At 37.3% G+C, this 13,457-nt stretch overlaps 1 protein-coding gene across 1 annotated transcript in view; it reads right to left on the bottom strand.

The window, feature by feature from the left end:
• Window positions 1-13,457, bottom strand: part of rsrc1 (arginine/serine-rich coiled-coil 1) — a 288,468-nt gene that overhangs the window by 129,774 nt on the left and 145,237 nt on the right. The window contains exon 6 of the mRNA XM_052018264.1: window positions 5,082-5,134. Within this exon, the coding sequence (XP_051874224.1) occupies window positions 5,082-5,134 (53 nt within the window). The remainder of the gene's footprint in view (window positions 1-5,081; window positions 5,135-13,457) is intronic.

The raw sequence follows: 13,457 nt of genomic DNA, 5'->3' as shown, positions 1-13,457 counted from the left end.
ACGCTGTGGAGAGGATACATGTTGGTTTCTCCAGATCCTACTTCAATGCTCCTTTTTATTCTGCTCTTCCTATAAGTACATAAACATGCAGTGACATGATTTTTCCATTGGTTCACATTAAGCACTCATTATATAATCAGTACCATGCACCTATCAAACTACTTGGGTATGGTTTTTAACCTTTGCCATAGTGGGAGGTGAGCTTGCTGTGAGTCTGGCCATTTCAGCACATGCCTTGAACATCTGCAGTGGTCCTTGCATAGAATGAAATGTCATATCAGTTGGTGTAGGCCTAGCATCAATAGAGACATATTGCTATCGCACAAGAACCTCACTTTGTCACAATAACTATGTAACCTGGGATACAGCCTTCATTAGCTCATGTGCCCAGGCAACAGTATTCACCTGATTTAAAATTGTAAACTGAGGTATTTTCATGTGATGGTAATTGATTTCCTACATAGACTTCACATTCTAAAACATAGAGGCATTTAGTGAAGATGGGCCTCAGTATTTATTATATCACTGTCTTAGACTTCATGACTCGTGCCATGAGACTATATCAAAAGGAAATGGCAAAATGGAATATATTGCCCGCTCCTTGTAAACAAAATGTAATAAGCCACTGGTTAGATCTAGCATCTAGTTTTGGTTTCTTCAAATGGTTGATGAAATGAAAGGCCCAAAAATGACTCTGAAAAAGACTGCCTAAAAGAAAATAAAATTCTTGCATTTTTACAGAGTAACTTTTATAATTTTAGGACTTTAGTGCTTTTACAGCCAGTAGGTACTTTAGAAACATAGTTACTGTAATCAAGTAGGCAGTACAATTTGACAAGGAATGAGTACAGGGCAGGGCTACAGAAAGAGCGTCCCGTCTTTTCCACTTTTATTCTCCACTTAAAGCGCAGATATGAGTGTGCTTCAGTGTGGAATTCAAAATACTATGCATCTCACAGCATAGCAAATCATAGTCATGTATTGGAGAACAAGACGAGATTATGTGCTCATGTCTACATTTTAACTCATGAATTGCTGAATCAGAGGTAAAAGTGCTACCAGTGAGGTAAAGCTCATTTGATATCTTGTTATGTGTTACTTAAATTTTCTTTTCATTGTCCTTTAGAGCAAGTTATTGGCTCATTCAATATATTTGATGCTGATTCATTACAAATATTGAAGATAGTGGACATGTTCCAGAGAAACTGGTATCACAGTGTACTGAATCTAGGTAGAGTTTTGGGCAATGAATATCCTCATCAATGTGGTCTCCATTCATCTGTTGTACATTTAAAACAAAAAGATACTTCCTGTATAAATTCCATAAATCTCAACCAAATAGTTGTAAATGTCATTGAAAGAGTGGAAACAAGACAATACCAAAGGAGCACAAATTAAATCATTTTGCAAACATGTAAAGCTTGTTATTACTGTGTTTCTCATATGGATTCTATAATATGTCTCCAACAAGAAAACAATACAATCGGTACTAGTGTGAAATATTTCTCACTTTACACCTTGCTATAATTAAACAGACCTGACTCATGACAATTCATAGCAAAAATAACAAAAAGGTTACAGGCAAAAAAAAAGCAAATCATTTTTGAAAATTGACCCAAAAATGGCTTCAAGAAACACTTGCAAATAAGAAAAATGGGTGCATTATTATAGCACTGAATGAAATTCTGTATTCTTTTTTGATTTGGAGTGTGGCGGGGGTGGGGAAGTGGAGGTGACTGGGGAGGAGGTTTACATTGTCTAACAACTAATTTGAAAATCCCAAAATACTTTGGATTGACAACAAAGAAATAACTAAAATTCCAGAATTGCACAATTGACAAAAAAAGATTCTGTACTTACTAAGTACTGGTACAATGGATGAGACACCTAGGTGTATATCAAAATTAAGTTCAAACAAATAGATGTGAAATAGGACACAAGAAATGAGTGGAGTCAGAAACTGAATAGCAATGTGGGATAGAGAACTGAAAAAGCTGCAGGTGAAATCTAACAGCCACCACATGTAAAGTTACTCTTGAAGAAAACTGCTAGTGAGTTTGCGAGATAAAAGTAGTTGAAATTTGAAAGCTTAATACCTGTTGGTGATTGACAGTAGGAAGTAGGACAGTGTTCAGTGCACCATAACTACAGAAACAAAATGGCTGATCAGAACAAAGCGATTCAAGTCCGTATCTGAGTGCACTGGTTTCGTTATTCAGGATGTGGCACATCCATTTGTTCAAACAGAAACATTCTGTGATCCAAGGTGAAGATGTTGTTGGGCATGCTAATGGTATAGGACAAACATATTCTGGGAGACCACAAAATTTCAGCTGAAATGCCCAAATCACAATAGACTATCAGAATCATCAATTCTTATTGTATAGAATGCCTGAGATCTAAAAAGTGTACAAAAAGATAATGCATGTTCTATATTACACTTATCTTCAGTATAAGTATTTTGTCAAAAATTCAGAATATATTTTAAGGAAGAGGAAATACGCAAAACACACTTCATTTCTTGAGGTAAGCTCTGTAAATCATACTTCAACAACAATTCACTGTGGCAGTAGTTTTTGGAATCAACCTAATATCAAAGCTCATGTATTTTAATGTTCTCAATACATTAAAATTGTATTAAAAAGCTGCTGCCAAGCAAAGAGGTGGTATCCCATTGCAAGGAATAACATGAAGGAGATAGAAGAGGGGTGGTTTACATAAGTTATTAAGGTCATAATTATATGTTTCACACTGGTTTCAAATACTTGTCTGATCAAGTCTAAATATAGTACTGAACACCGTGACATCTTGCAATGGTAACAAATTTACAGATCCATTAATACGTTATGGATCATTTCTGCTACAGCCATGTATGAATGCTAAAGAAAATCTGACAGCAATTTTAAATGAAAATGTAAAAACTACAGATGCTTGAAATCTTAAATAAAACAATAAAAACAGAAAATGCTGAAAACAGTCAGTCCAGGTGGTATTTGTGCAAAGAGAAACAGGGTTAATATGTCAGGTCAAAGACCCTTAGAACTGCTCTCTCAAACTCTGTTTCTCTTTCCACAGGTGCTGCCTGACCTGCTGTGAGTTTCTGCTCTCCAGGGTAGTATGAAGCATGACTACATTGTATTTCAGTATCTACCTTGAGCCTGAATGCCTATCCCAATCTGTATTCAGTTGCTGTAAAAAATAAATATAATCTGTGCTTTTTCCTTTTGCTTTGGTTTCTGAGAATTCTTCATTCACACCAGTTGCTTCACCTGTTTCATGATTTCACTGTTCCTCTCTGTGTTTGTTTGCACAAGTCTGTCAGTTCAAACATCTCTCTGTGGTAATAATTCAATGGTGTTCTAGCCATTAATCTTGGAACGATAGAAAAATCTCTGGGTTTGGGAGAACAGTATAGCTAAACAAAGAGTGAGAAAGACAGCAGTTTTCCTCCACATCCAGCAGGTGGTGATGAGGAAGAGCAAACAAATCTGGGTGATCGTCAATAGAATGGAGTGGTCACAGTCAGTTCCCCAGCAAAGGTCCATGCTCATCATACCAGCCGGGGTGTAGCCCTGAATCCCGCAAATCAGTGCTGAGTTGTCACACCATTTGCCCCAGTCAGTTTCAACTACAGCCCTCGTGGGCAGCCTCCTCACACCAAGTGCGGGGTGATTCATTGCTGTAATTCGCACTGGCATCCCAGTACAGCAGTGTGCAGAAACTGGGAGGGTAGGGGTTCATGCCAAGTTCTAGGCACAGCATCAAGAAAGCAAGAATTTGTGCCAGGTTGCCATCACAGAGGCGCAGTCAGTAGCATGTCTCTCCATATGTAGTGCTATCATGAACCCTTTGAGCAATGGTTCCTTTGGCGCTCTCCTTCCTGGGAACATATCCTGCATACCAGTACCACGGAAGTGGTCGAAGAACATTTCAACATGTGAATTTTTATCATTGGATGGAAGTAATGACATTAAAATTAGCTTCCTACAGGTCTGGTGAGATTGTTCAACAACAATTGTGACTTAGAACGCATTTAAAATCACAATTACAACTCACTCAATAAGGTTAGCATTTTTAATGGTCTTGATAACTAGAGGTTGAAATTCAGTTCAAATAAGTGAACACCCTGTGGAGGAGTTGGCAATGATGGCAACTTCCACAGTTCTGAGTTCAACTGCTTATGTGCAAGCATACAAATTGCTGTCAGTTTCACAAAGTAATGACAGTGAACACTGACAGTTTTGCTGCCTTTACAACTGCAAATTTGGCCCCAGATGCATCTTTCTAGAACAGCCAGCCTCTACCGCCATGTCTAATTACTATATTTCTAATTCAACCTCCCTATCATGCATACACGCACGTTCCATGTTCATCAATCAAGTACAAGTTGTTAAGCCACCAAAGAAAACAGTATCAGAACCAGAAATAAAGCTATAGTCACAAAATGTTACACAAAATACTTATGTAATGCAATTGAAAAAATCAAATGACCAATTGATTAAAGGGTATTGCTTGCTGACCAGAATACATACTTATATTTCAAACATATTAACTTTTAACAGATTAGTAACTTCAAAACACTTTAAATATAATGGCAAACCATCCAAAAAAAGTATAAAATTCTCCTTCTTCTCAATCAGCAAATGTGAAATACGTTTGGCAAAATTTATCCATGTTGATATAACATTCTTTGTGAAAGCACGTCTTTAATTATGTGTTTATACAAATCCTTGTTTGAATGTAAATTTCAAGATAAAATTGAAGGAATTTGGCAGCTACAAATAAGTCATATCTGCCAGCAAAGTTGCCACAAAAAAATTAGCAACCAATTCAGAATCTGTTTTCAGTAAAGTTAGTATATGTTAATAACAATCCTGAGGAAAAAATACTTACACAGTTATTTTTGGTGAAGCAAAGTTTATTTTAACAACCAAGAAAATAATTTTATCTGGTGAAAATATAAACCATCTTTTGAAAGCATCTGCACAATATGTATTGAGGGTTCAACCTCAGATAATCTTGTGTCCTGCATAATATTTCACTAACAGAAAACAACATGATACTTCAATCCCATCACCTACCAGCAGCCTGGAGGACCAACTGCAGTCTTGCTTTTTGCCTGTTCCGCAGGGGACTGCCAAAACAACAAAGATAAAACCCACATCAAATATAATGGACTTTGTTATTAATGATGACACAAAGGAAAGGATTTCCATTCATCAAAAAATAAAAGAACAACTGTGCAGGACACTATACAATTAATATATAATCAAAAAGATACACCACTCAGAAAACATTTTGAATGATTGGTGGCATACTCTTAGTTTAGGATTTAGAATGGAGCAAGGCAACACTAAACATTCAAGGATATTTTACATAATTCTTTAAGTGTTTCCAATTCCAAGTCTAAAATCTCTGCATAATACCTGTCACACATCCTCTTACAGCTGTTCAGTTCTAAGAAGTGAGATGCAGCAAAATGTATTATAAATTTAAAAAAATATTAATTGCACCATGAGCAACACTTGCAAAATATCCAAACCTCAAATCCAAAGTGAATTTTTCCCTTCAATACCTTTGTCAGACAAAAAGGACACTTCATTTTTGCATACATGCTGCTGTGCTGCATCTATTATAAAATAATGAAGTTTCAACAAATAAAAAAGATGTGAAGTTTGCTTTAATTCTTTGTAGTTTGGGATCATTAGATTATTTGAGGATTTGCATAGTCAGTTCATACATATGTGCCACCAGAGCTTCCTGCAATCCCATTCAGCAAAGAAATGTTCACATTTGCATAATCCTTCAAAGACATCAACCTCCTCCTCCCCCACACAAATCCTCAGAATTACTGTAGCTTCAAGAATTATCAAAATCACACTTTCTGCAACTTTGTGAGATGCAAACATATCTATTACATAAAGCTATGCATAAATTAATACAAACTAAAGGCATGGAAATATTACAAGGATAAGAAAACAGTAAAAGATATATTGTAATACCTACAACTCAGTGTCCTATGGTGAAGCTTTTGAAGAGAGCACATTATTTTGCTTCTATTTCTGCCAATTATCTCTTGTTCCTTCATTTCCTGAAGGCATTGGATCCTGGCTGGGATACACCAATCCTACACTCATGTACCAAAATGGCCATTCCTGATTTATTTGCTTTGGCAGTAAGTATTAACAGGCTATTCCAATCACGAGACTATCATAGCCAAGACAGGTTAGGTTCTCATTCTCTTTTGTACAGAGCACATCACTGAATAGGTTTCTAGTCCAATTCCTTTCTCAATTCTAGCCTGCTGATTTCATTTGAACTGTACTGATTACCAATATGTCAACAGATATCAAATTGAGTTTTGATATTCTTTTTGCCATAAAAATATTTGCATTTATACAGCACTTCTTCAGGACATCTCAAGGAACAACAGTGTACCAGCAGCCACATTAGCACACAAAGTTCCACTAAACACCAATGTGATAATGACCAGATGATCTTTTTGCACTGAGAGTTAAGTGTTGGCAAGCGTACTGGAAAGAACACACTCAATCTTCAAAAATGTGCATAACGCTGAGGGACCTGAAGCCAAGGGCATCCAGCCTTTCAGCTCAGGACATCTGTACTTCATTGCCAGCACTGAGTTCAGCAGGGGAAATGGAGTCAAATGGAGTCAGATTTAATTTCCAATTCTGCATCTCAATGTGCAGGTGTGGAACTCAGTGATCAGTTAACAGTTAACTCACTAGTGGACCTCTACCAAACCACCAGTTAAAAATCAGTATGATGTGGCCCAATAATTTTAAACTAGCTTTATTTATCTCAATTTTAAACTTTTTTTTTTGGTATTTCTTATTGGGGCTGTTTCTATGCTGGTTCAGAAAGCTCTCCAGTATCCAGCATCCAACTTCCAATATCCAGAGTAGGTAAGTCTGGTCATGGAGGTAACATGGTGAGCAATTCTGGTCAGGAGAACTGCACAAGCAAGATCTGGCACAAAATAACTCAAAAATTACAGCCTGAAAAGGAATTAAAACTGTTAGCTTCTCCCCCATAAATTATTCAGGTACCTCTTAATAATGACTATACTATTTGTCTCAACCACTCCCTGTGTAGCAAGTTCCATATTATCAAAACTCTGATAAAAGAGATTTCCCCATTATTTCCTGTTTCATTTCCTAATGACCATCTTTTCTTGTTTCACTCTTTACCACGTGAAACACTCTTCCTCCCTATATCCAAATCTTCCATAACTTAAAGGAAGTCCATTAAGCCACCCCTCAACCTGATCCTTTCAAGAGAAAGGGACACAGGCTATTGCTCCTCTTCTGACCAATGCAGACTTCCAATACTATCTGTGTAATTTTCTTTTTCTTCTCCAGTGCCTCGGTATCCCTGCCAAAATATGGTATCCTGAGTGTATCTACTCGTCAAACATAGTGTTTAGGATTGGTTGGAGAATCCTGGTCATGATGCTGCAAAAGATTGGCCCACTACAGTTCTGAGAACAGGATTCTGTCCAAGTTTGACAGGACACAACCTGAGACATGGTTTCCACTGAGATCTCATTATTGGCAAGAGAGTTGCAGGTTAGCTCCTTTATATGCATATGATTACTCACAGAAAGGTAAACACCATGATTTGTGGGCCTGGTATAGAAAGGTTCAACCCAAGAAGATTTAACTAAATTTTAAATAAACTCTCTGGTGGTGAGAAAAATACAGGTAAAGTCTCTATCCTTCATAATTTAGTTAGTATTAAAAATAAATTAAATATATTTTAGTTTTTCCTATCTTTTGCCCTCTCTATCAATTCCATTAATTTTCCTCTGCTTCCCTCGCTTTCTGTTCATAGTTCGTACCACGCACATCTCAGTTTGGAACTTTGAGTCTGATTGGTTCAAGAGCCACACTGTTACTTTCTCATCATATTCCCCGTAGAAGCTATTGCACTGGATTAGATACCTGATGACAATGTTGTCACTCAAGTCTGCAGAGCAAGCGTAGTAAATAGCAGGAGTCATTCCTTCTCACAGATAAAATAAAATGCAGCTTTAGAAGCCTTTTTCCACACACCCTCTTTCAAGAAAAACTGAATTCAATATGTGTCAAGTATAGTGTAAAATCACATCCTGTATGTTTCTTCCATTTCAACAGTACCAGTGACGTTTAGCAGGATTTAACAATAAGTCCAAATAAAATGTATTCCTTTACTCACAAGTACCCGATGGAATCCTGTTTCTGATCAATAAATGACAGAGCTTCAAATGGACATCCATTATCCAGAAAAAAAAATGCATATCTTGGTCACAAAAACTGCCAGCACTTTAAATGACATTCCCAGATTCCAAAAGAGATGAAGAATAGGGGTGCATATTCTCAGTGGCTTCATTTTATTTTGTTCACCATGGACAAGGATATGTTCAATATTATTATCTGGTTGCAGATGGTTATGAACTACTTCATTAATAAACTACAAACGTCTAATTATACTCTCCACGGGATAGGTCTTGCCTTCCAGCTGAAACTCCAGCTGAATCTCAGTTTATATTTCACTTCCAGCTGCAGGTAGACTTTGGCTCTAATTACATACACAACTTCGAAGTACCTACCTTGCATCTAAACATGCAACATAAAAATTTTCTGTACCATTAGAAAAATTTAAAGGTCATTGCACTAGAAATTATGTTGCCCATAATAACGTGTATTAGAAAGAAACAACACAAAGGATTCTGCTGGTTCTGGTACAGTTGGTGCAAGCTTTTCATTCACATAAATTGTGCAAGAGCACAGGCATTGTAGAAATGCAAATTGCACAGTTTTAACCATAAACGTGCATTAAGTACAAGTAATCTTAAAAGGTATGTCTCTGCAAAAACTAAAGAATATTAACTGGGCACACCTGTATTTCTCAAAGGAAAGGTGATCACTCAATATAGTCACTGCTGGAAGTCATGACACGGCTTTGGCAGCACTGCACAGAAGTGTCACAACACTGGTAAGGATAGGGTCACTCCATTTCGAGATCAACATCTTTGAGGAAAAGATGAACAAATGCAAAAATCCAGCACAAAATAGAGCTCAAGAAGTCTCCCAATATTCATATAAAGTGAAAATGTGAGGAAATAGAGAGATCAATGCCTGGTTAAGGTCATTAAAAGTGGCATTTAATGATACAATTCACACTTACTTATGTAAAGCTATTATAACGAGGGAGCCATGTCATACACACAATGAAGCACGCACATTACCACTTTTCCCTATCCCTTGCAGACAGTCACTAGCAACCGTCACCTGTAGCAACAAACCAAAGGAGGAATCTTCAGTTGCTTGGATAAGAGTGTGCTGGTAGTCAGGGACAAGAATTGGATTGAATCTGGTCTGTAAATGAAGGCTTGACAAGGATGCATTTGGAGATGCTTGGGCATCATTTTGTCTGCCCAAAAGCCTGCATGGAGTATCAATGAGTCTTGGGTGTCCAGCTCTAGACCTTGCACAGAACTCTACTTGGGACTTAGAGCCCACATTTTGCAGGAATTGATACCAGCTCCATTTCAACATCTGTAGATCTCAACCATGGTTCAACATTGGGTGGTAGAGGGACAGGGTTCCGTTGTGGTACAGCTATGGCCCTCATATAAGACCATCGCATTTGCTGCCATCATGGCTCTAGATGCTACTGTTGTTAAGGAGTTTGAGGCAGCAAGAATGCTTCTGTCATCTGTCCTCCAGCTGATTGCTTGACCAGTTGACTTCCCAGTCCTGGGAGTAGCAGGTGATAACAATTGGATGCCCTCCCTTAGGATTGCTTTACTTATTGCAACCTTTTATCCAGGTAGCCCAGGCTCAAGCCACTCATAACAAGGCAGTACAGTTCAAAGCCAGGACATTAAAGCTCAGAGATTACTGCTGGTCACCTCTTAGACATCAACCTCCTCCACCACGAAGAATAACCATGCAATGGGTCTGACCTGCCAGGGGACAGAACAAAACAGGGCGTAGAAATGGTAAAATCTGGAATGTTGGCCAATTGGCATGATTCTTTAGATACGGCCATGCCAAGCTTTTACCTGTTTCTCTCTGGAAACATTCTTGCAATTTTACCTAAATCCCTCATGTTGGCACAAAAAAATCATATTTTGCTCATATACCATCCATGGAATGAAGTGAAACAGCCAAATTAATGCTGAATTAAAAAGAGTTTGCACCTTCATCACACAAAATACCTATTACTAGATTTTTGTTCTCATTTTGTTTCTCCAACAAGAATACATTAACCATGGAAGAACATGAGCTTCTAACATAGCAATCCATGATTCAAGATTGTGGATCATAAAGTCTAAACACATTAACATGTAGGAAAAATACATTGCACAATAATCTTTTGACATCCTATGTACACACAAAAGACTACTGAAGGATCCATGCAAATGCCCATTTGTCTACAACTGTGACGACATTCAAAAGTAACAGATTGTGAAGTGTTTTTGGGTTTCCTGATAAAAAGGCTCCAGATACATACAAGGTGTGTTTGTTCCTGCTCATGAGTCGCTGAGCCAAATTTAATGGGGAAATGATGCCAGTTCTCCACTTGAGTGCACAAAGTTGAGGACTCCCATGTAAATGCTGACAGCTTTTCACTAGAAATTTCCAATTGCACTTTGATGTTGGACCATGGATTAAATCAACAGGGGAGAATGTCCCAGAACTTGCATTGGGAAATCAGAATACTAAACCTAGGCTTGGTTTGACCTGGTGCAGGAATTGTTACTCCATTTATTTGAAAGGAGAGACAGCGTTCCAGTTTTTTTATTTGACAGGCCCTTGACCATGTTTGATCTATTTCCCACACCTCTGTGCTGATCCCATCTACTTCTGCACAGAGCAAGGTTAAAGTTCCTGGTCCCCACTTTCCACCCCACCAACCTCCATATTCAACGGAGCAACTTTTGCAATTTCTGCTATCCTCAACAAGATTCAACCATCAGAGGCATTTTCCCCTCCAATCCCATTTCAACATTCTGAAGGAATGGCTTTCTTCCCGACTCCCTGATCCCCTCTTCCATCTCCATGAACCACTCAACTTTTCATAGCACTTTGCCATGCAACTACAGGAAATGCAGTCCCTGCTTTTTTGCCTCATCCCTGACCACCACCTAGGAACCCATACAGTCCTTTCAGGTGAAGCAATGATTCATTTGAACTTCTTCCAATAATAGTGTACATTTTGTAAATTAAACACAGATTGAATGATTGCTTTATGAAGCACCCACATTCAGTCTGCAGGGGTGACCCTGAGCTTCAAGTTGCCTGTCACATTAATTCACTATCCTACTCTGACCTCTCTCTCCTTCACTGTTCCAACAAGACCCAAAGTATGCTTGAGGAATAGCACCCCATCTTCCATCTGGCAGCCTTTGGGATACAATTTTGAATTCAATAATTTCTCGCCTCCACTCTTTGTATCAGAACTGACCAGGTCAACTGTCAAGTTATCCATCTGAAATTCTGATTCAGTTTTTCTCTCTCCAGAGACATTGCTCGACCTGTTGGGCATTTCCAACATTCTTCTTTTGGTTTCAGTTCTTCACAACATCTCTGACCTGCATTTCACAATTTTTACACGTCTCCCTTTCTCTAAGTGCTCACATTAATCTATCAACCAGACAGCTTCATTAACAACACCTCACTGTGGCAAACCTGGCCTCACCCCATCAGAGAGTTTCCCTATGCCCTACTCATCCCTTTTCCACCCCCTTTGCAACTTATGACTAATTTGTTTTCTCACTTTGTTTTTGTTTCAGTGTTTTAGTTTATTAATCTGTTTGGTGCATTGTTCACAATTTTCATTTTTAAACTGATTGATTTTAATTGTTTTTTTAAAATTCTTCTATACGTCTGAGACATTAACAAATATTCAAAATCGTTAGCTGATGTTATATCAGTTATCATAGCTGTTTTCTGGGTGTGACTGTTTCTTTGCATCCTTCTTGCAATGTTGCATATTAAGATAAACATATTTTAAATTAATATTCTTTATGCATCTTTAACACGTGCAAAAGGCTACTTCAATTAGTCATAATAGTATGCAAGTCATACCTTGTTTACCTTTTTAAGTAAAGAGCCATATAAATTTGACACTTAAATAAAATGAAAAATGATAAATAAGTCACCAATTAATAATGTGGATAGTCATTGCTGAGAGAATGCAAATTAAAAATTGCAATAATCATTACAAATGAAAATCTTGTTGCTATACACATGATCAAGACAATTAACTGAACAAGAATAAATTCCATTATTTGTAATATGAGTTGTGCCACCCTGTTTAAAACTTTATGAAATAGGACTAATGTTTGTTCTAGTCTTTTTCCGACAAAATATAATTATTAAATTATCTGTTATTGTACACTCTTAAAAGTGTTCTTTCAGCAAAAATGCTTAAAATTTTTCATATACCACTACAGCATGGGAAAATGCTGAGCAACTATAAGGTGAAAATGATGGAACAGCTTATTCCAATGTTTCTTTAAAGGAGAATAGATCCATGATACTATAATTTATATTGCATCAATGATTTTTTTTTAGGAGCTTTACACCATTTCTCAAACTCCATGACCTTTAAAATTTTTCCAAAACTTTTATTTCCACTTATTATTCTGAACATATTCCATTACATATTTTAAATGTAAACAACTCTGAATAATGATGTGGACTGTTCTGTGATTGTTGCTCTGACATTTGTGCGTGAAGCGGAGATGGAAACCTAGTGCATTAATTTAGCTCTCATCTCCAGTAACCATGCTTCTGTAAAAAGTTTTATACTGAACTCACATAAATCATGTAGAAGAAAAATGAGAAAATCTGGTGCCCAACTCATCATCTACCATTCTGCGAAATGAAATCCACTAAAATACCTATCACAACTGCAATCATCAGTAGATAATATCGTCTTAGGTCTATCTGCACTTTCCGATTTAATTTCCTCCATGCCCTTGACATCCACAGATACCATTAAGATTAAGCACATACAGTAACTGAGCATTTTTCATATTTTGATACATGAGGCCGAGGCGCTAAATGTAATATCATCATTTGAAAATTAATACAATATTTCTTTTGTTATTTTTTGACTTGGAAAGCAGGATGAATACTTTGGTTTCTCTAAAGTAATTTCCCCATCAGAATGACACACAATTATGAATAGATATGCAACTAGTCAAAGGTCAGCTAAATTACTACATCATTAAATGAGGGAAGAGATCAAAACAGAGCATGGTGCTGCTGCTGAAATGGTTATGCTGCCTGGTACATCAAATATGATGAAATCATTAGAGTAATAAGCATGGAAATCTGTTTGCAGATTAACCCATGGTTTCACGCTGCTTTTATCTAATGGGGCACTGTGGAAATCTTGTCAGCTTTTCATCAGCCACGATCAAATTACTGAAACCATGA

Source organism: Pristis pectinata, chromosome 6 (assembly GCF_009764475.1).
Source record: "Pristis pectinata isolate sPriPec2 chromosome 6, sPriPec2.1.pri, whole genome shotgun sequence".
In the NCBI taxonomy this organism is placed as follows: Eukaryota; Metazoa; Chordata; class Chondrichthyes; order Rhinopristiformes; family Pristidae; genus Pristis; species Pristis pectinata.
The sequence above is the reverse complement of the archived record's forward strand: the minus strand, read 5'-3'. Positions and strand labels throughout refer to the sequence as shown.